Genomic DNA, 23,517 nt, shown 5'->3' with positions numbered 1-23,517 from the left:
TGGCTCTTGGAACTATATGCGTGCACATTGCCTTTGAAGAGCATCAAGGGCTACATATCGATGAGAACAATGAACACATGCAACTCCATACGGAGAACCCATGTCACCTTTTTTTCTTCAAAGTAGAATTGTAGTTCCAATCTTGTCACTCATGCTTGAGTGGTGTACATTGACTCTAGTTACCATCACTTTCAAGTTTATCAAGGCTCTGACAAACATTGATCAATATAAAATGATGTTAAAGCATGCAAATGTCTTTGTAATCCCTCTAGATAGTCAAAGATTAGCACAATGTCATGAACACATTGTAATATCAACTTGGCTATACCCACTAAGCATGCTCCTAGACCATTGCCTCAACATAGAAACCAAAGAGAGTGAGTGCTAATGGGCGTCCATGATTTACCCCAATTGTACCAACCACAACCTCCAAGAACCCTTCCGAAAATTACACTTTTAATAACATGGATTCATAAAGGCATATTTTTTACACGCATATCTACAAGTGCATCAAAGGCTTTCCAAAAATCTACAAAGCAACAATAAATCCTCTTATGGCAGTTTAGAGGAGGGGGGGCATAGCTGATTTGGCTCCAGTTGAGCTTGCCACTCAACACCATCATCGATGAATCACCACTTGCATGCAATCAATAAATAGTTAGGCAACCTCAATGGTTTGTTTCTTGTGCAATTATGTTACACTGTCTAAATGCTAGCACAATCGAAGATATGTATAAGGCCTAAATAGCTGCTTTTGAACAAAGAAAGGGAGGACGATTCAATACCAAATTGGGGTTCATAAGACTGGTAATGTATATGGTAAATAAATGACAAAAATGATTACATTGAGGCTTCACTTCCCATGAAAACATCATGACGCTATATGGAACCATTGCTCTTTAGTTTAACTCATTTAGTTTGCTTATGTAAGGTATTTGTATGGTTGCGAAGTACCATAGAGATCAAATCTCACTTTACTTTGGATATCCTTTACTTCATGGTTATCTTCACCCCATTTTTACCGTGTTCAATACTTTGTTCCTAAACCAGAGAACTAATAACTAGGGTTAAGTTTAAATAAGAAACATTATATTGCTTAATTCAGAACCAAAGAGGTAAGGAGTGCAAATACAAAATCCTCTACCTCTACAAGTACTGTAGTGTAGATTTACAGATATATATCGTACTTCTTTTTAAGTACCTGAGAATATATATCCTCATACTCCAAGATTATTGGAATTGTTCCTTTGCTGTCTTGCAAAGTTGTATTTTATTGAGGATAAATATGTATGTATATGGCGGCTCTTCAACTATTTTATCCACACGGCTTATTAAAATAAAATATCATTGGTAGCTTTGATATTCAACATTCCTTTTTTGTCTTCTAGATTCTATTAATATTTTTGAAGCATTCTTACTCCAGCTATGAATGACTCAAATATTCACCTCCCAAAGACCAAACATATTTTTAAAATTTGTATAAATTAGACGTAAATGAAGTGTCTATAGACATAGAATGCAAATATATACCTGGTGAATTGAAGTGATCATATTCCAGCCCAGTCATTGCTTTTTAGGCTCAGACCGTGACTTCCTGATTATAGGATTATTATCTTTGGACATAACAACTCCATCTAATGTGTTGATAAGTGAAGAAAGAGAGCTATGGCCTAAGACTTTGTTGTTAAGATCATATCCATATTTCTTTTTGAATTCTGGCTTCACACAACCAAGTTGAACTCCATTTTTGCAATCTTTCAGACGGCATACTAGCATCTCCCTCAAATCTTTCAAAACAATTGATTCAACTAGTGACTTTATAGATGCATCAAGTGCTGAAATTGCCATATCAATTTTCGCAGTAGTCTTTATGGATTCAACAGAATTTATTTTGCTAGTCTTTGTCTTTGAAGTGTTGTCCTGCCTCTCAATTGTTTTACCTGAAGAGCTGGTATGTCTAATTTCTGATATGCCTTCCTTGCCAGAGTTCTTAATCCTTGGATGTAAGTAAGAATATAGAAGTTTTGCAAGTCTCTGTAGTTCATGTTCTTGATACTTGGCTACTTCAGTTATATTACTCCCTAATAAAATCTTGACCAAATTTTCCCTGTAGTATTAGACCTTAATAAGAAAGGGGTTCTCTCTCTCTCTCTCTCTCTCTCTCTCTCTCTCTCTCTCTCTCTCTCTCTCTCTCTCTCTCCTCATATGATGTTGATAGTACGTAACATTTGTAGGAGTGAATGTGGAGAAAACAAAAATGATGGCAGTGCAAAACTAGAACCAAAGATGCACTCCATTTATTTGTGCAAAACTAGAACCAAAGCCAATTGGAAATCGTATTACCTTTTGGAGAACCAATGCAACCGAAGTAATACTTGTTCATGGGAAGTAAAACTAATGTTGTTCAATGCCATGGTAACTCAAATATTGCTTTATGGAGTAGAAGTATAGGGTGGCACCATCTCTCTTAATGAATAGAATGAGATTGAGAAAGTTCAAAAGATGTTTTTAAGGAGACAATTAGAAGTTAAATGCACTACCTCTTACTAGGTTATGCTCTTGGAAATAGGTGTTCAGCCCGTAGAAATATTGGCACTCCAAAGAGTATATACATACATTACAAAAGTCAAGAATATGCCGAATCATCGATTACCACATCTTGTTTGGAATGTTGAATGTAAGCTACAAAAGAATCATGAGAGAACACTCATCCGGTTGGGTTGTGACATGAAAAAATGGTTTAGAAGATGGGGTGCGGATGATCTTTTAGAACTTTCGGGCGATGCTATGCATTATGTAATGATTGAGGAAAGGTTGGTGGACTCATTAAGGATAAAGAGGACTCATTAAGGATGAAGCGAGAATACTACATTTCAAATGTCAACCCTAAATGTTGGTCTCAATATAAAGCAAGAATGCCTATTGATCGTATCCAACCTTATCTCATTACCAATACAAGTAGTAATGCTCGTAGAGCCCTTTCACTACTTCGCACTAGATCTCACAAGTATTGAAGTTGCATCACGGTATCAAAATGTAATGAATTTGAAGGCATGTAAAGTATGCAATGACGGCATAGTAGAGGATGAATGTCATTTGCTCTTCACATACTCGGCATATAGTGCGATTCATTCAAGATATGTTGACATACTAAGAGGGAGTGATAACTTAAGTGCCATACTTAAGACTCCACCGAGAAGGTTGAGCCAATTCACGTATGATTTATTCACGCATATGATTTATTCACGCATAGAGATTTTGTGCTTCAATGTATGAATACCCCTTTTTAGAAAGGAGACACATATCAAGAACACGTGTATACTCTGGTCCCATAGGTCAAAACTGACCTCTTTATGAATGTTCTAGTTCTAGTTCTAATTCTAATTCTAATTCTCTCTCTCTCTCTCTCTCTCTCTCTAAACGGTTTGCATGGTAGGATGTCGAAAAGTTATTGACTGTCCACATCAAGGACAAGACGATACAATATAAAAATCAAATTTTACTCAGCCATAGTGGATAGTTCCGAAAGTCCAAATATTGCTGCCATCATCACATAATTTCTCGATTTATCAAGTCCACGCATGTCAAGAAGGCATGGTGTGTCATCAGACTGGTGCATACAGCTTCCCATATGCAAAAAATAGAAGCAGGTCGTTGACAGGATATTCAGGTGAAGAAGAGAGCATGTGACCTATACAGTCTTAACCAGCCTGAGACAGAATCCCATCTAGCTTTGGTATGTGTGGCATATGCCCAAATTAAAAAAACCATTCATGGGTTCCATCATGAGTATACCTAATTTAAAAAGCACCTGAAAATAAGAAAGACATTTTACCGATGCCTTTGGGTCTCGTGAAAATAAGACAAATTTTACCGATAGTTTTGGGTTTGCCAGAGTTTTAGGAGATCTCCCTCTTACATTTGTAAATTTGACGCCTAGTTACAAGATAGAATACTTCATTTTCCACTTTAGCTTGGTTCCTACTTTTCCCATTAGTTCTGGAGGTCTTATGGGTCATTTGGGCAAGATCATCATCGTGGATGGCACCACAGCATGTTGCACTGGCATACCATGGCAGTGCAATTGCACTGTCAGATGATTGATCATACCATGTCCCACTGTATGGAGCAATACTTGAGATGGAGCTCAGCTCATATGTAACAGGAAAGGGGCTGAGTGCCCCCGGCCAAATACACGTTGGAAGAGAATTATGTGCCATAGATCACATTCATTCTGTGTTTCCCCATTGATGAGCAAAAGATGCAGAAGAACAGGCTACATTGTTCTTCTTTGAACTTCTGCAAAGGTTTTGCTACAGACCCACAAGAGAGGATCTCCCAGCGCCTCAAAGGAAATCATGTTGGTATCACCTGAAACCAGAGCCCACGACACAAGACCCCAGATCCATATAGTCCCATATTTCTACAAGATGATGTCAGACTCTGCTGCATTCATGCAAACCACCTTTGCACCATTCCCACCCATGCATTTCATTTGAAGACCTGTGAGTTTTATGCCCTATGAAGAGTTTAGAAGTTCATAATGAAGGTAAGGACAATGCCTTAGAATCACTTCCAGAAGTATGCTTGGGAAATTGGATGCTAACCATAGAACAAACACAAAAGCGAATTTCTTTCATCCATCTGGGTCCAAGACATCCAGAAATGGTTTGCAAGATGCATGTTGACAAATATTTAGATGTACATCTAGAAAAAACAAACATGACCCCATATTTTACTTATCCACATTGGAAGCCCTCCACATGAATGGAGAACCGCCAAACATAGATTTTAATTTTGAGAACTATTACAGGCATATTCATACTCAGTATTGGGAAAAACTTGGGAGTAAAGAGGTGCACATATATCAGCAACTAAGATGCAAAGTGAAGACAAATGAAAGCTTTTTTTAGAGAGTTCATAAGAACTGTGGGAGTGAATAAAAATACCATCTATCACCTACACTATTCATTCTATGTATTGATCAGCTAAAAAAGTTCATCCAACACGTCTTGGGGGAACAGAAAGAAAAAGACAAACATTATGTATTTCAAAGTATTGCCTTTGGTTTCTGCAATGATATTGTACTTTTGGCATCTTCTAAGGTGAGATTGCAAAAGGTTTTGCATGAAGCACATACTTTCTGAGAAAACTGCAACCTATCAGTCAACATGGCTAAGACCAAAGTCATGCTAAACGCCAGCTGCCAGTATTGTATTATAAAGAGGCAACTGAAGTCATTAGAAGTTTCAAAAACCTTGGAATAGGCATAAACAATCAACACTTGGAAAGGATGTATTGTGAGAAAAGCTGTTAGGCATAATTGCAAAGAGTAGAGACACAACCAAAGAGTAGAGCCTGTTTGCAAGTAGCAGCAAATATAAAGTTCTTCCAAAAGAGGCTGGTATAGCCTATTTATACACAAGTGGGGAACGTGGGTGAAATGGTTGTTTGGTAGTTAAGCGACTCTTGTACTACCAAACAGGTACAATAAACTAGGAATAAGGGGGAATATCTTGGAAAAAATAGAAGAGAGAGAAGGCATTTAAAGCATTGCAGATTCTAGAGAGAGAAGAAGCTAGGAAAAGAGAGAATGTAGAAGAGAGATAATAAAGATGTAAGAAAGTGCAGGTCTGGAGCTGCCACCCTCCAACATGTCTAACTAGGAAAATGGAAGCAAACATATCTTAATAGCATGAATTTGAGAACATGTGCCACTTGAGTACGACCCAAAGATGGGAAATTAACAAAATAATATTCCATTTATGCACAGCACAAACTCTGCTATATAGAACTGACGTGTGGGCAAGCTTACAGAACGAAATGAGAAATTATAAAAGAAATTCATATGCTGCCACCTTTAAGAAACCAGAGAAGGCCAGTGGAGTTTTATGCCCTTAAGAGTGTTAAAACCATATTGAGAATAAGGACAATGCCCCAAATTCGACTCCCAATGGTAACATGGAAATTGGATGCTTAATATGCAAAAAAGAAAGGCAAATTTCTTCATCAATCCCCTCAAATGGTTTGCAAGACTGCATGTTGTAGATTATCTCGTTGTCCATGACACTGGCATTTTAAGAGGCCAAAATGGTCAATGACACTGATTGAGCGATAACGTCTTAAAATGTTGTTTCCAACTAGATTAGTATGATTGCACCATTTAACTTAGGTACCAGATATTTAACTAATGCTTACAGTCAAGACCTTGGGATGAACTCAAACTTCTGCCTTCGAGAGATCTTCAAACATGGCCTGATCCAAGATAGAAATGTCTCCAAAGCCAGGAAAGCACCCTTAGTGTCAGGTGAATTTGTCAATAACAAGGGTGGTGATGCAGATGGACCTAACAATCTACTGTGATGCCTTTTGAATTAGAACCTTGATTGAGTTGTAGCATGGGAGGGAGAGCCGGGTTGGGTTAATCTATAGTGTTCGTTGCGCCAGCAACAGCTCTAGTTTACTCAGCAACCCTCCATAGGAAATGTGAACAGCCCAACCTCGATCTACTTTTGAGTACTATTGCAGCCACATTAATCCTCAATATTGGAAAACTTACCCAGTGCCACCAACCCCCAATGTTACAACTGCATACCTATGCACAGAACAACGAGACACACAATCATACTTATGTGGATAGTCACACATGTTGAAAATAGAAACTGGGGGTTGACTGATATTGAGCAGGAAAAGAGGATACATGGCGTATGCTACCTCATATACCAGAAACAGAAGAACATTTCACTTTGGAATGCCTTGCATATAAGACAAAGTTGTACTAACTATTATGAAATCCCAACAAGAACAAAAACCCCACTGACAACACTGCATTCTCTTTGCTCGTCTACTTCAAGCCTGGAATCACAGTATTTCGTCAATTAGCTTAATCCTTTATTCAGATTCTACATGTTCTTTTTGTTCTACTGTTTTAAATTGTAATGATTTGTTCGTCCCATGGGTCAGTTAAACTCAACGCACATTAGAACCAAATTCAATGAAGATCAAGAAGACTGAACTATCTGTCAACATTGATCATCCCCTATCATTGTTTGCGAGCAAGATTCAAATGATGTTGCCAATATAGTGATGCAAACCATAGTTCTTTCACAAAAATCTTGTATATCATTCACAATGCTTTGCATACATCAGGATCCAAATGTTCAGTCACAGCGCTTGCCTCTTTAAATACAATTGGAAGGTCCCCATCTTCATCCAGATATTTTCGTTCTTTTCATGTAAACCCTTTAAGACAACTTGGACTTAAGAAAATTTTAATGAAATGCATCTCTTCATCTCCCACATTCCCCATATAGCTTTGAATCATGGAGGGTTTTCCCCTTAAATGACCTCAGGATAGTCTCCACTGTTGATACATAATCCTCAGCACACATCAGCCAGCTTAGGCTTTAGAAAATGTTAATAAAACCTTCTCTACTATCTTTGCAATTTTTTTCAGATGAACCATTTTCTAATTAAAATTGCCCCTTAATAGTGTTCACTCTTGAAACATAATCATTCTCTATCAATTAGCCAATTCTCTCTCTTAAAAGTAGAATTTGGGCGTTAGTACATGATCTCAATAGAATATCTTTCAAGTATAAATGAAAATTACTTACATGCTATTATCTTTAGTAAATTGAAGTCTTCCCTTATCGCTTGCCAAATGTATAACAGACATCTTCCAAATCTCTTCTGTGAATCCTATACTTTGCAACTCTTCCTTGGAAGGAAGGTCTTTTCTATTCTCATGCAATGGATGTTTCATGTCTTCTGAAGACTTTGATATAATTGCCTCAATAGGATGACCTCGTCCTTGATCTTTTTCACTGTCAGAATGAGTGAGCAGCTTAGATGACTTGCTCTTTTGGTCTTTTAGAAGTGTGACAGCATCATTAAAGAACTCTTCATCTTTGATGTTTTCTGGTAAACAAGTATCGCCTTCCACTATATTTAATGGCAGACTCTTCTCAGGAGCCTCCCTTTTATCTCCTCCCTTAATATCAATCATTTTGGACTTCTCAAAAGATGCAGGTTTCGTCTCTCCTGGAGACTTTGGTCTTACTGCATCACTAGGATGATTATATTCTTGATCTCTTTTGCTGTCAGAATGAGTGAGAACCTTAGACAGCTTTTTACTTTGGTTTATTTCTTTCAGATTTGTGCCAGCATCATTAAAGAGCTCTTCATCCCTGAAGTTCTCTGGTAAATGAATATTGCCTTCCTCCTGATTTAGTACCAGGCTCTTCTCAGGACCCTGTGTTTTTCCTCCTCCCTTGATCTCGATAATTTTGGACCTCTTAACAAACGTCTCTTTCATATCTTCTGAAGACTTTGATATTATTGCCTCACTAGGACGATGATATTCTTGATCAATTTCACCATCTGAATGAGTTAACACCTTAGACAGCTCGTTGCTTTGGTTTATTTCCTTCCAAATCATGTCAGAATCATTAAAGTGTTCTTCATCTTTGATATTTTCCAGTAAACACTTATTGACTTCCTCCATATTTAATGGCAGACTCTTCTCAGGATCGTGCCTTTTTTCGCTGCCCTTAATCTCAACAATTTTGGATTCCCCTCTAACATTCTTGCCATCATTCTTCAATTTTAATTCATCCAGCACAGTTTCTGGTTTTCCCAATTTATCAATTGCTTTATTACAAAATTTTGAATCATGACTTAGCCCTGTTTTCCCCTGAGATTCTGTATTCTCCTTTGGTTTTGTAAAGCTTAATAATCGCTTAGCCATTCCCAGAATTTTCACTTCCCAGATACAAGCAAATTTACTTTTGTTCACTGTAGCTCTTATTGGACTCTCATGTGTTTCCACATTCTTCGACAAGCATGTTTTCTGTTGAGAGACATTCATCTCCATAGCATTCTTTTTCTCTTCTACTGCATCTCCCATTTGTTTTAACGAAGGATCTATTGGTTTCGATTCTTTCCTCTCTTCATGTAGGATCACCTCATTGTCACCTCTCACGTTGATACCTTCACCAGACGCCTCAGTAAACATATATGCTCTAGTCCTATCAGACGTCCAGACCAGACTAGCCTTTAATTCAGGAATGGAAAGCAGGAAGGACAGTAAATCCTTGTGACCATAGAATTCTTTATCAAGTACAATATTGGATCTAATCAATTGCCGTCGAAAGGCTGCCAATGTGTATCCATTAGGCCTCAGTCTTATAATATCCAACAACTTGTTAAGAACTACCTTTGGAACCCCTTGTGGTTTCTTTTTTGCACCAAATTCAACAAGATCTCTTTTGTTATCTTCTTTAGGATATGCTTGCAATGGATCATTGCTGGGTGGCATATTGCTCATGGGTGATCTTCTTGCAACTCCAACGCCTCTCATAATATTCTCCCAAGCCCAAACTTCACCCACAAGACTGAGAACATCAGAAGAAACTTCCTCATCTGGATGAGCCCAGAGAACATCATAACCTCTCATCTGAAGCTTGTGCATGACAGCAGAGAAATTCTTATCACCAGATATAAGCAGCACAAGAGCTGGTGGTAAATTTTCCTTAACCCATAAAAGCAAATCCACAAGACAGTAAGTGATTGAATTCTTCATGCCTGCATACAAACAAGTTAAAGAACATATAATTAAATTCAATACGTACTCTTTAGTTTAGAACCCTTTCAATATGTTTACCAGCACACAGATTTAGGGTACCATTACTTTGTGGTTCACTCAGCAATTTTGGCCTTTTGAAGATGTTACTATATCATCTCCAAACTGGGATGTAATATATTCAATCGCATAGATGAAATTGTCCCTTCCAAGATGTGAACTTAAGATTCATTTTATCAAATCTTACTAGAACATAAGTTAATTTAGTATGCTCCATTAATTTGGCCATTTGAAGACATTAACAAAACATTTCATTTCACTGTCTCTCACTGGAATATAATTTATTGGGTCTCTCATCGGTCATTTCAGGCATTCAGAAAAGTTAATATTTCGTTGTAACAGATCTCACTGGCATGTAAGTTTTCTGGTCTCATGTCATTTTGGATGTAACTAATTTAGGCTATTTGATGAGTTTCTTTTGAATATGTTAATATAACATTTAATTGCATAAGATCTCATTGGGATGCAATTTATTTTGTCTCCTGACTTTTGAGATGTTAACATTTCAGTGTGGCAGATCTTGCAAGGATATAAATTCTTTGGTATGATATGTCATTTCAGCCCTCCAAATACAATAATATGACACAGTATAAGACCACTAAATCTCATCTGTCATTTTGGACTTCTAAATATGCTAAATACAGCATGGAAATAATCTCATCTGTCATTTCAGGCTTCTAAATATGTTAATATAGCACGGCATTTATCTTATCTGTCAGTATGTGTTCTATCACTCACTATAACGTTTTATTTCATGCAATTTCTTTTGATTGTATGTACATACATAGAGCATAGTGAAAGAATAGTCTTACCACCAGGGATATGGTGAAGATCTACTCCAGTTGAAACGAGAGCTTGCAAAAACTCTTGATCATTGAGAGATCTGGTGTTTCCATAGGCGTGGATTGACAAAGGCCCCGAGAATCCATTCTTTCGAAGCGAAATGGCTATATTAGGACTGATTCGATAAGGATCAACCCCATGTGGAACAGTACACGTGGTAAGGTCCCAGAAAACAACAATCTCTTTAGAATCTTCCCTTCTTCTTCTTTCCTTTACTTCTTCCAAAAGATAATTCCTGATGTAGCCGCGATGGAAGACTTTTTTATAGGAAGGGAAGAGATGCTTACTTCTAGAGAGTCCATGAAGCGATTCTGAGGAGATCTGAGCTGAAAAAAGGTGATGATGATTTCTGGACGCCTGGGAGTACAGTCGGAAAGAGCGATGGTGTACTCGACACGCGATCACCACCACCATCGTCGCGCAAGGTTTAAACGGAGGGGTTTCTTTCTCTTCTAACAGGTGGAGAATTTGCTCTGAAAACGGAATGAAATAGTATTACTGGAATACCCTTGGGTTCTAGTTTATTTCCCACAATGCCCTTGGCCCACACCCTCCCTTTCAATTATGATAAGTGATCCTTCTGTCGCCTTTTCCTTGATTATATGTGCCAACAAAGAAACTTATGTGATACCGAGCCAAGGAATCGGTGTAAATGTAGGGGACGGAATGAATCATCTGCTCATTTTCTAATTAGAGGCACGATTTTGCATAACTTTGGCCTTAAATTGGTTATGTGAAGCTTTCGGTCTACATTTGCCTTTTCCTTTTTTCCTCTTTGCTAGTTCTCGCATTGCAAAAACACATTGGAAAACAACGAGGTTGTGGATAGTAAAGATGGTTGAAATTTTTTTTAAATGACAAATACCTCAACAAATCCTTCTTTTCCTATACCCCTAGTTTAGAAAATTGCGTGAAATATTTTACACATATGGATGTCTTGCAACAATCATAGTATTTTTTGTTTACTTCTATCTCCTCTTGTTTCTACACTTTTAAGATACACGTGAAGCGGATTCATTGTGCAGCTTCATTACCATCATTCTTGGTAAGAGGGTTCTTGGAAGCTATAAAAGGAGACAAAGAGCTCATTGCCAATGACTGGCTTTTCAAGACAATAGCAAATCACAAGGGTGCATAGGAGGCCTACAACAACAAAACAGTGGCATGGTTGTCAATCATAGACTACCTATGCCAAAACTCAAGGATCTCCTCCTAACTCTCTTTTCATTTTATATGTTTCATCATCCCAATCTCTCATACTTTATGAAATAGGGTTGATCATTGTATAAAAAATTTGATTGTATCTTAGTCTCAAGGCCTTCTAAAATCAAGTGTATGTTGCCTTAAATATTTTCATACAAGTCTATCAAGATTCATATATTCAAGAAAAAAGGTTGTAAAATTTTCCCCTTGTGTTCAAGATGGAACAACGATTGCGATGGAAATTCTAGCTTGAAAATTTGAGCGAAAAGCTACTAGCAAAATTGTCTCTATTTTGCAAGAGGTAGATTTCAGTTCCATACATGTAGGTGCTCAAAGTGTCATTGTCTTGTGGTTTTCATGAGGAGCATGACAAAATATTCAGATTGAAAATCCCAATACGTGAGAAGAAGTTACAAAGAAAATAAATTCTATGAATAGTTGAGTCGAATCCACAACACTGGAGTCTAGGAAATCGGTGCCTAGCCGGCCAAATTGCGTTAGTGCTTTGGGCAGACAAATTCCTACTAGATGGCAAAAGAGGATTTTTTAGAAAATACAAATAAATGTGTGTGTGTGTGTGTGTGTGTGTGTGTGTGTGTAACATTTATTATTATTATTAAATAAGTTCCTTGAGTTATCTTAATGGAAGAAGGAAACCTTGTTTTCCCTCGTGGAAACCCCCAGGCGAGGGATAAGGGATGGAGGCTTCTCAACTCATCGAGGATCCTCGAGGAGCAAAAGAGAAGGGAAAGGATAGACCCGCTAAAGCAAACACATCAACATCAAATCAACATGCACAAACCAATAAGGAAAAACTCATCATAAGCATGGCAACATGCCATCTTGCATACACAAAAATGTAAACCTTCATAAAGGATGCCATCTTCACAAATCCAAAAATCGCATTCAAGTGATCACATACACTTGGTGTGAAGTAGGAGCATTTTACCTATACTTAATCTATATGAATGTTGTTGGTTTTCTATCAAGTAATAAAAGTGAATGTTAGTTGATGAGTTATTGTGTTGTCCTTTGCATAATTTTAGAAACATAACCTAGCCTATTTCATCAATGTATTTTTTAATGTTAAATGGAGTGTAAGAGTGAGAAGATGAAGATGGTTGGTATAGTGAGCTAGTTTCCACTGTCAACATTATTGATAGTGGTTAACAATCTCTCTCTCCCTCCCTCCCTCCCTCCCTCTCCTCCTCCTCCTTGAGATGGGATCACTTCCTGTTGAGATCATGGCTATGGAAAGGGTTATCGAATACATGCTAAAGGTTCAAAAAAGTCCCTCACAATTGACTTTCTAGAATCACATGGGAAGCAAGCAAATATATCCAAAAGACGCATAAAAGCAATTTTTTGTGTTCCGGTTGGATGCAAGCTATGGAAAAATGGTTTCGTAGTTGGGATGCAATTAACAATTGACAATGGTTCAATTCGAGAGTGTCAAAACCGAACTATTTAAAATTTTTGAAACTTGAATTGAACCGAACCACGAAACCATTAAAAAAAATTCCAAATTGTTTAAAACCCATTAAACCGTTAAAATCTTGGTTTCAGTTTTCAACGTAGGTGAAAATTCAAATTTTAATTTTTTAAATATTTTCATTATTTCAAATTTTAATTTTTCAAAATTTTAAAGATTTTTCCTAAAATGTAAGAATTATGCTAAAAAATGAAAAGGTTGTTTAAAAAAATATTTAAAAACCATCAACCCATTTAAACCGTGGTTTCTAACTGTTTAAACCTAACCGAATCGTTCATCCCCCTAATGGAGCCAAACCGTTTAAACTGTTAGGCCACGGTTTCGTGATTCGGTTCGGTTCAAACTTAACTGTTGTGCATCACTAGATTCCTGTGTAAATGAGGCCTTTCCACACATCTTCGACCAAGCCCAAATCTTGCACAAATTTCTCTCACAACCACAATGTGCGCTCTCGATTGCAACATTAATTGGTAACATTCTTGAACATCTAGAGTCGCTACTAACATTCACATGTATCACGTGAAAGGTAATAGTTTTGGTCTCATAGGTCATATTTGACCTCCGAAAACGATAATAGAATCTATATATTTATATATCTCTCTCTCTCTCTTTGGTAAAAGCACACAATATTAATTATATGTAAAATCCACTTGTTACAACACTTCTTAGTCTCCTCTACCTACTTATCCTATCATACGTAGGGAGAGGGACGTCTTGTACTACCACTAGAAAACTAGAATATGCACTCGAGGAATTTATCCCCACATGTTCTAACATCCAGAAATTCCACATAACAATACCTTTTAACTTCTTCACAAAGGCTTTCACGCAATACTCATATTCCAATTGTGTTGCAATTCCAAATATTGTAAAAATTGGAACAATATCGCCTCTCTCTCTCTCTCTCTCTCTCTGGTAAAAGCACACAATTATACTAATTGTATGTAAAATCCGCTTAGTTACAACACTTCTTAGTCTCCTTTACCTATCACATGCCTATGTAGGGAGAGGGACGCCCTATAATGCCATAAAAAAACCTGAATATGCATTTGAGGAAATGATCCCCACATGCTCTAACATCCAAAAATTCCATATGAGAATACCTTTTAGGTTCTTTATATATGGTTTCACCCCATGTCTATATCAAACACGAAAGCATTATGCATATTCCAATTATTAAAAAACCTAAATATGCATTTGAGGAAATGATTCCCACATGCTCTAACATCCAAAAATTCCACATGAGAATACCTTCCAACTTCTTTATATAGGCTTTCACCCCATGTCTATTATCAAACATGAAAGCATTACGCATATTCCAATTGTGTTATAGACCCCAATAACGTAAAAATTGGAACAATATCTCCATCTCATCATTTGAACCAGTTTGAACATATTGAGAAAAAACCCATTGTTGAGGTTTCAAACAACAACGGGTTTAAACTTGCAAAATGTCTGATAAGTACTTCCAAATGTTACACGCTATATGACATTTAATGAACCTATGTGTACTATCCTCCAATGGAATGGTGCAAAAGAAACAAGTGCCAGACCCCAGTCCTCGTCTCTTTAAGGCCGAACCTAATGGGAGCCCACCAATCATGACTCTCCATATGAATACCTTTGCACGAAAGGGTAGATGGGAATGGCAACTAAGTTGTAATATTTTCCACCACCTTGCATCTAACTTACATACATTCCACAACTTCAATGCTTTAGGAGATAACCACGATAATGATGACATTGCATGATGATACAATATATTTGTAGTGACATGTAACAAGTGTGTGCCATCTTGTAATCGCCAATCCACCCAAGGTGCAAAATTTGTTTTTAATGGCAAAGATCATTGCAACAATGATATATCTTGTAATTTCTCCCAAATAAATCCATAATTTGGGGGAATACAAAACCATTGCTTGGCATCTTCAAATTCCGACAACCTTTGAGATTCATTATCAACCACATATTCCAAATGTACAATCCCCAATCGAAATAAACGATTGAATTGAGACATCAACTTCTCTTTCCCATGCCAAAATAACACTCGAGAAGAAACAAGCAATTCATTTTGTAATGAATTACAAGACTCTCAATCACTCGATGGTCCCCATTCAAAAAGAGATCATGCATCTTGCCACGATCTTACTAAATGTTGTCCACATACAGAATGTTGAATCTTTAGAGGAATACTTCCATTGAGTAATGACCACCATGATGCTTGAATCTTTATTTTCCCATGCACCAATCCTTCATGCTCAATAAAATATTGCATCATAGATATTTATGGTTGATCTTGTTGAAATATATCTCGTAATAATGCAAATCTACGAGCCATCAAATGCATTTCCAAATCCAATATTGTTGCACCACCTAACCTTTTAAGAGTAGCCAAATGGTCCCATGAAATCCATGTAACTCCCATCATTTATCCCTTCCGCCACAACATGAACTGAATATGTTGTAACATGTTTTGCAATGCCTTCTTAGTCCAAGGTAATAAAGGCAAAAAATATAATAACATGGGTATCAAGATAGATTGCACCACTTTGAGTCGTACATGAAAGGACCATAATTGAGACTTCCAATACATAAATTTATCCTTCAATTTACTACCAATCCAATCAATCAATTGAGCATTTGCAACATTAACACTCAATGGATAACCCAAATGTCGATAAATCTATCCTCGTGTAATCACTAACCCTCGCCATCCCAAACATTCCAAATCACTCTCCGTACAAGAAATACGACGAGACTCCAAATCACCCTCCAATTTATATACAACCATGAAGCCAAATCAAATTGATCCCAAACTTGCATACTCCTTTCAAGATTTTCTTTTGAGGCTTGTAAAAACATAAAAGAATCATAAAAAATGCTTGTGCCACCAATTGTCCACCAGAAGGAATATGCAAACCCACAATATCACCACTAGCCACAAGATTTACAACTTTACTAACAAAGGATGTGTAACAATAACAGATAACAATGGGATTAGTGGACATCCTTGCCGCACGGATCTAGTAAGAAACACTTTCAGAGTTACTCCACCATTAAGCATCACACGCGAGGTTGCATTTTGCCCTAGCAAAAAGATAAGTCGACACATACAAGGACCAAACCCCATATTGTACATCACACTTGAGAGGAAAGACCAATTAACATGATCATATGCTTTTTCCAAATCTAATTGCACCATAACCATTTCTTGATGTGTGTGTCGAGCATAATCGGTAGCCATTTGAACATTCAAAACATTATGCAATATATTTCTACCTGCAATAAAACCATATTGAGATGGATGAATAAGTTGAGGTAAGAATTTCTTAAGTCTTTTGGATAATATCTTTGCAAACCCTCCCATCAAAGAAAAGTTCTTCATCATGTGGATTATTCATCAATAGTACATTGCATCGCGTAAGAATATATGAAAACTTATCAATCAATTTGTTACGTCTTTTAGCATTAGCCATACCATACATATGATGAATATCACTAATGTTTTGTAATGTTGTATCCCATGCATGCCATCCTTTTGAAATAACTTGTTCTGAAAACACACCAAAAATTGGTTGCATATAGGCATCAAATAAGGAATGTAATAATAAAGAAGAATTACAATGTAATGGAACTCAATCAAGCAATGTTTTGTACATATCTACCCCATGTTTATTAAACTCAAAACATATGAGAAAATGATCTAATGTCACAACCTCTTGCATAATTGACATATTAAGCATCTCTGGCAAAAAGGACTCATAATGCATAACATAGATTCTATCTAGCCTGCTCCATGTTTCCTTATATTGCATAGACTGAAATGTAAACCCAACCTCATCTTGATGCAACCATTTCCATACATCCAACTTCAAAACCTCTGATGCCAATTTGTCCCAAACTGCTTGCTCAGGAGAATCCATCAATGAGAACCATGAAGTAGATTGTGAAGCATGAACACGCATATTAAAATCACCCATTAACAAACCAACACGACCCACTAATAACCGTGGATACATTGAAGACCATAACTCAATTCGTTGATTGGCATTATTGGGTGCATATATTCCTACCAACCATATCAAATCCTAAAAATACTTGACTTCCATCACAAAAGAACGTCCATATGGATCATTATAAACTATCTATGGACAAAACAAATCATGAATAATCATGACTACTCCTGAGTAATGATGTGATAATTGTCCTGCATAATGTGCGGAATATCCACGCAAATGTAACACAGATCCTGCTAAATCCTGACACTTAATTTCAACTGCACATAAAACATTCCATTCTTTATCAAATAAAGTTTTCCATAATATATATTTCTTATGAGGAGAAGATGCCCCTCGCACATTCCATGATACCACTTTCATTTAACACCTTTAGTAAGAACTTGCTCTTTATGAGTGAGTGTATTCATGGATGTACTAACTACTTGTTCAAGAGCTGCATAAGGATTCTTGTGTACTACATTCCCTCCACCAATAATAGGGTTCTATTGTCTAACTCCACGAGAATGAAGTCCTTGATTTGTTGAGGCCGCGTAACCTTTCTTGAAGAATCAATTTGTAATTGGTTTGACACTCTCTAATTTCGCACTTGTTTCTGCCAAGGATTTTTCTTAAAGCCCTCATTCAATCTCAAATTATCTTTTGTTAATGCCTTACCATTAGTATTTCTTGTGTCCCTTTGTATGGCAACACCCTTCCCTTTTATCTTATGCTTCACTTGATGTCACTCTCCATCTTCAACATTTGGGTCCTCATTAATACATAATCCATTCTCCTCCCCAACACCTTTAACATGACCATGAACTTTAGGATCTTGCTCTAACCCATGAGATGTTCCCTCATCCATTACCATATCAACCATTGAGACAATATCCTTCTCAACATGTTCCTTAGTTTTCCCTTTGACATTATTTTTCGGGGATAGTTCCCCATGATATTGGCATGCAAACATAAAATGCCCTAATTTACCACATTTAAAACAATGTCTTGCAAAAGTCTCCCGTTGAAGCTTAACTGATCAAATCGAGATGTATCTATACTCAACCATCCTGGACGTTTACAACTTGTATCCCATAACATGCAAAATCTACATTTGTTCAACAAATTAACATGAGGAGCAACCAACATTTTACCAATTTGAGACATCATTCCTGGTAGTAAATCCCAAAAGAATGAGTTACTACAATCAACGATCACCCAAATTGGACATTGTTGTTTTAATAAATCTTTATAATCCACCACTGGAACCCATTCCATCACATGCACTAATCTTCTATAAAAAAATATTGGTACATTTGCCATCAAAGTTGTCCGGTATTCTGACAATAAAAAAACCACATCATAGAAACCTCTTGGACCCACATACACATCCTCAACACAAATAGACATTATGAATGAATTCAACCACTGGTTAATCCATGATACCAAAGGAAGTTTACTAGTGAAATACAAAATAACACCACGATCATAGAACCTGTCAAAAGTTGCTAACATAGACTTGGTCTCCATCACCACCTCTACAACATCCTCCTCCACACAATCTTTAGCATCTTTCTCATTTTTTTCCATAAAATCGGAAAGCAAAGCCTTAACAAAATCCCAACAACTATCAATGTCATAATCATCTCCAATAACATCTTTCCCACTAAGAATAACAACATATGATGTTTTCTCATGTTGTGTAGAATGGATACATTTTTACCTCTTGTAATTTTCACAACCATCATTACTACCACATCCATCGACAATCATCAACTCACTTTTGGTTGTTGTGTGAGCCATCCTAATAGAGATTGAGAGAACTAACTTGAGATGATGACAATTTTCCTTGTAGCTTCTTGTAACGATAACGAAACTTAACGTCCAAGTAGACCCTGAAAAGCTCTTTGAACAAGTTTCGTAATGAGCCAAAAATCATAAAAAACGGAGTTCTGGGTACAAAGTTACATCAGAAACATGTTTCAACACTATTCTTGGAACGTCACTTTTTTTTCTTCCTTCTTCCTTCTTCCTTCTTCTTCTTCTTCTTCTTCTTCTTCTTCTTCTCTCTCTCTCTCTCTCTCTCTCTCTCTCTCTCTCTCTCTCTCTCATATATATATATATATCGAACCAATTATATACATATAGGGTGTTGCCTACCTAATGAGTAGGACCAACCCTTTTACGTAACAACAAGCATATCTAATCCCATCTCACTACCCCCATGAGCCTTGAAGTTTTTACTTTTCACTTTCAAACTATTGATGCATCCTTCATGTGTTGAGTTTATTCATGTTTTAATGTTATGTCAACGATATGAAATACATGACATGTCATTGCAAATTTGCGACATAAACAATAATTCTCATCATTTATTTGGTGCACACCAACACATTTTTGCATAAGCAAACCAATTCATTTCCTATGCCACGTTCTTGGTCTAATAACCCAACATTATTATCACCTAATGGGAGAACACAAAATCAATGAGCTAGATGAGGTTCCTAAATTCAAATGTATGATTGGATCATGATCAAACAAGAAAATTGTTTATTAGTAGATATCACTTATGAAATTGAAAATATTGTCACTAAGTCAACGTTGGTTATTCCTTCTCATATAAACTTGTACAATTATTAAAAAAAAACATTAAAGCAAAATAATGCATTTAAATGTATTCAAGTATATATCGCGTGGTTTAGGACTAGATTCATACAACTCATTGATATGATCTATGTGTTAATTACACCTTACTCATGAGTATGCATGTGCCAATCTCGGAGTTGCTTAATGTGAATATAAAACTCAGACTACACCTCATTGATTCTTTAGCACTACATAGGTTTTATTATTGCATGGGAGTGCCAAGAGTATAAAAAAAAATCCATATTGCACATATACATGGATCCACATCATACATGGCAATTGTTGACCGTTTTAATGCCACCATTATAAGCATGCATGTAATCGTTCTCTAAACTATGATACAATAAAAAAAATGTAGTCAATAATTACAAAATTTCAAGAAAGTTGAAAATTACAAAATTTTCATACAAGAATATCTCCTTCTCATTCAAAGTTGGAAATGGATACTAGACCTATAAATTGGAGTTTAATACTAGGTGATAAGATAAACAAGTTGTAACACAATAAAGCATAGCATGGCAACATTACATTTATATGCAACATGAAGAGTTACAATAAAATGAATTGATTATACGCCCACACGTATCTCTCGGCATGATACAAGTGAAAATTGTTGGAATATGCCTATTTGTTAGATTTAGAATTGATATCAACTAATCAACCCGCTTACAAAAGTGTCAAACAAGTAAATCAAAAGTGTGATGGATACATAAAGTAGTCAATTTCCATTGGATGGTGGTCTTGTTAAGAAGAAATTAGCACATTTTATCTATACATCTTAATGGACAAACATCGCATTGAAGTGATAAAGGTAGCCCATTGCTCTGTGTGGTTATTGATCAAAGCTTAGAAATGAGGTATAACATTACATTTATAAAAGCAATATTATCTACTAACCAATTGCATCCTGAATTCCACAAATTAAGGCTTAAAAAACAATGTTACTACCAAAATATGCAAATCATTAGCATTAGCCTAATTACATAAGCAAGACAAAAGTTATGATAAGTCTCCAAATTGGAAACCCCCAAATAAAGGCTTAATTATCCCATTTATAATTGAAACAAATAGATTTTACAATCATTTGAGGAGAACTTCTGGGATCAAAGTGAAACACTTTCATAGTGTGTGCGTGATTTAATGATTGATTCTCAACATTTGAGAAAACCAATGATAGTTATTGTACTTTAGAGCGCACATTGTGCCTATGTGAGAAATGTGTTAATGGATAGCCGAAGGTTGAAAATGCCGAGAACGTAACCTTGAATGCAATTAAAGGTGGAACATTCTAGTTTAGTGAGATATTCAAACCCATGAACAAGATATATACAAAGCATGCATAGACAGTGGGCATCCTTAGAAAAACACCAATAACTTACCTCACATCTAAGAGAATGTGTGCTAAGTCTTACGGAAGCAATGTTTTGTATTGGGGAAATGGGAGGGGGAAATGTGGGGCCAATGTGTTTCATATATTGGATGCAAACGGGAGAAAATGAGAACCTAAAAATAGCCCAATTTATTAGCCGATTAAGCATTAGCCAACATCACCTAATAAAGGGTATTTCCTTACAAAAATTAGCACATGAGTTTATTTCTTATACATGTACATTTGGTCTCTAACCAATATTCTCGATATGGAAATATTACACCTCATAAGATATAAAAACAAACAAGCATGACATTATTTCCATTAACATGGCTCTAACATGTATGACCGAGTTAGGTTTAGATGTTTGGAGAAAAAGTATGACAATTTACACACAATAATTTAAAGATATGGTCAATTATCGTGACAATGCTACATATAGACGTTTGTTGTCAACATATCATAAAATCTCACTTTTTTAGTGTTAACTAATATTTATTAACAAGTTTGTGGTTTGATACTTCGAGCTTTAGAGTTTTACACTCCCCAAGTACAAACTATGTATATGCCCTTTACCTTCTTGCACGCTCTCCACTAGCGAATAATTTGATCCATTGCTTTGCAACATTTGGCGTCAAACTTTAATATTAAAGTCATGAGTAATAGTAGGTTTGGTGTTGCATTGACATCAAACTCAATAGGATTTGTAATTTTACTCTGAGAAATTGAGACCGTGCACACTAATGGTTTCTCTTGAAACACTCTTTAAAACATGGGCATCAACATTTCTCCAAACCACAAAAAATACAATTTATTGCACTTCCAAACAAAAATAAAGATAAGATTTAAGATGAGTTTAGCCATGCATTAAGCCCGTCACTACTACCAATCTTAATTTGGTAACAGATACATAGTTCCACATATGAGAGTGGTGCAAACGATTAGAAAAATGTCACTATTTGCACAATTAAGTAAAAGTTTAAATGATAGTAATCCAACTAGGGTACACATAGTCTTAATAACTTTTATTGAATGCAACAACAAGCTTATTGCTTGAAACTCAAGTCCGTAACCTCGATGTTTCAAATCAGTCACTTCATCACTCCACCACCACATTCATAAACTTATACTGTCAAGAATTTTTAATAAGCTAAAATGTGAATAAATAATAAAAGAATCTTTAAAAGAGGGTACATCAGTTACTCACTATGTTCAATATTTGTATGATATTCCGAGTTTGCATAATTTTGGTTTGTTTTTTTGCACAAGTGATTGATGTTGTACTCTTCAAGATGGAAGTATGCTTTTAACGAAATTATGCCACGAAGCTTTAGAGGATATGACCTCTTGATATCGTGCATCTAGTATTATCTCATGGTTTAATTATTGAGCAAGGAAAAAGGACCATGCATCATAACACTAAATCTAATTTGTAGAGTAGGGCGTGATCTTGTACGCCGATTTTTAGTAAAAACATGTGAAGTAAAAATTTGACAATGTAATGCATAACATGTTCTTGAAGGAGAAATAAAATCGACTTTTTGGACACAAAATAAGTGGGACCTCATTTTTTGGTAAAAAAATTAAGTTGCAACATTTGTACTTCCTAAGGACAAACCACATGTTAACAGTTGGAACCTCTATACCACTACAAACCATCCACTCTAATAATGATGTACTATAAGTAGTTGGATTTTGTTGTAGACCAAAATTTTTATTTGATGACAAATATAGTATGACTATAAAATGACAAGAAAAGTTATATGAGTTGAAAGCCCACATTCTAAGTTGGGGGATTCGTTGATAAGGCGTCAAAACTAGGTGCATGCCCATCACACTAAAAGTAGTTGCCATGTAATTAAAGAAGTTAGTGTGGAGCATTGTGCATTGAATTTCGTGAGCAAGAGAGAATTTGCTAATAAACTCTATTTGATTAACTAAAACATAATTTGTGGAAAATTAACAATAGGAAGAATAGTAAACCCTTTAGTGAAGGCACAACAATGGAGATAGATTCGGGACTTTCTTTATAGAATGACAAGGACCCATGGATTATATACATAATATAAAATTTTCATTTAAGAGTTGTGACCTACTAGATTCAAATAAGATGAAAGGCGAGCATAACTTTGTTTAAATAGCATCTGAATGATGTTGACACTAATAAGAGAGGAGTCATGTAAAGTCGGTTGATCAATCTAGAGTGAATGAGGAATAACCATTACACCAATATCTACGGAGCAATTATCTAATTCTGAAAAGTAAACCATAAAGCCAGAACGCAAGGAAAAATTGTGTATGTTGTATAATGAAGCATTTCTCAATC

At 36.1% G+C, this 23,517-nt stretch overlaps 1 protein-coding gene across 7 annotated transcripts; it reads right to left on the bottom strand.

Annotated features, from left to right (window-relative positions):
- Nucleotides 1-789: 789 nt before the first annotated feature.
- On the bottom strand, nucleotides 790-10,927 carry LOC147859602 (uncharacterized). Of its 7 annotated transcripts, XM_087325447.1 has the most exons (4): nucleotides 10,456-10,927; nucleotides 7,617-9,585; nucleotides 1,531-2,107; nucleotides 790-1,041 (listed from the first exon to the last, which is right to left on the bottom strand). In XM_087325447.1, the coding sequence occupies exons 1-3, from the start codon at nucleotides 10,898-10,900 to the stop codon at nucleotides 1,564-1,566; spliced, it is 2,958 nt and encodes a 985-aa protein (XP_087181573.1). In that variant the 5' UTR covers nucleotides 10,901-10,927; the 3' UTR covers nucleotides 790-1,041; nucleotides 1,531-1,563. The 7 variants fall into 7 exon arrangements, with proteins under 7 accessions (XP_087181573.1, XP_087181572.1, XP_087181578.1 ...); XM_087325446.1 differs by lacking the exon at nucleotides 790-1,041 and having other exon boundaries at nucleotides 1,466-2,107; XM_087325452.1 differs by lacking the exon at nucleotides 790-1,041 and having other exon boundaries at nucleotides 1,946-2,081.
- Between the last annotated feature and the right edge of the window lie 12,590 nt (nucleotides 10,928-23,517).

Source organism: Azolla caroliniana, unplaced genomic scaffold, assembly GCF_043228905.1.
Source record: "Azolla caroliniana isolate FFs.n. ecotype wild unplaced genomic scaffold, voAzoCaro1.0.p SCAF_10, whole genome shotgun sequence".
Classification (NCBI taxonomy): Eukaryota; Viridiplantae; Streptophyta; class Polypodiopsida; order Salviniales; family Salviniaceae; genus Azolla; species Azolla caroliniana.
The sequence above is the reverse complement of the archived record's forward strand: the minus strand, read 5'-3'. Positions and strand labels throughout refer to the sequence as shown.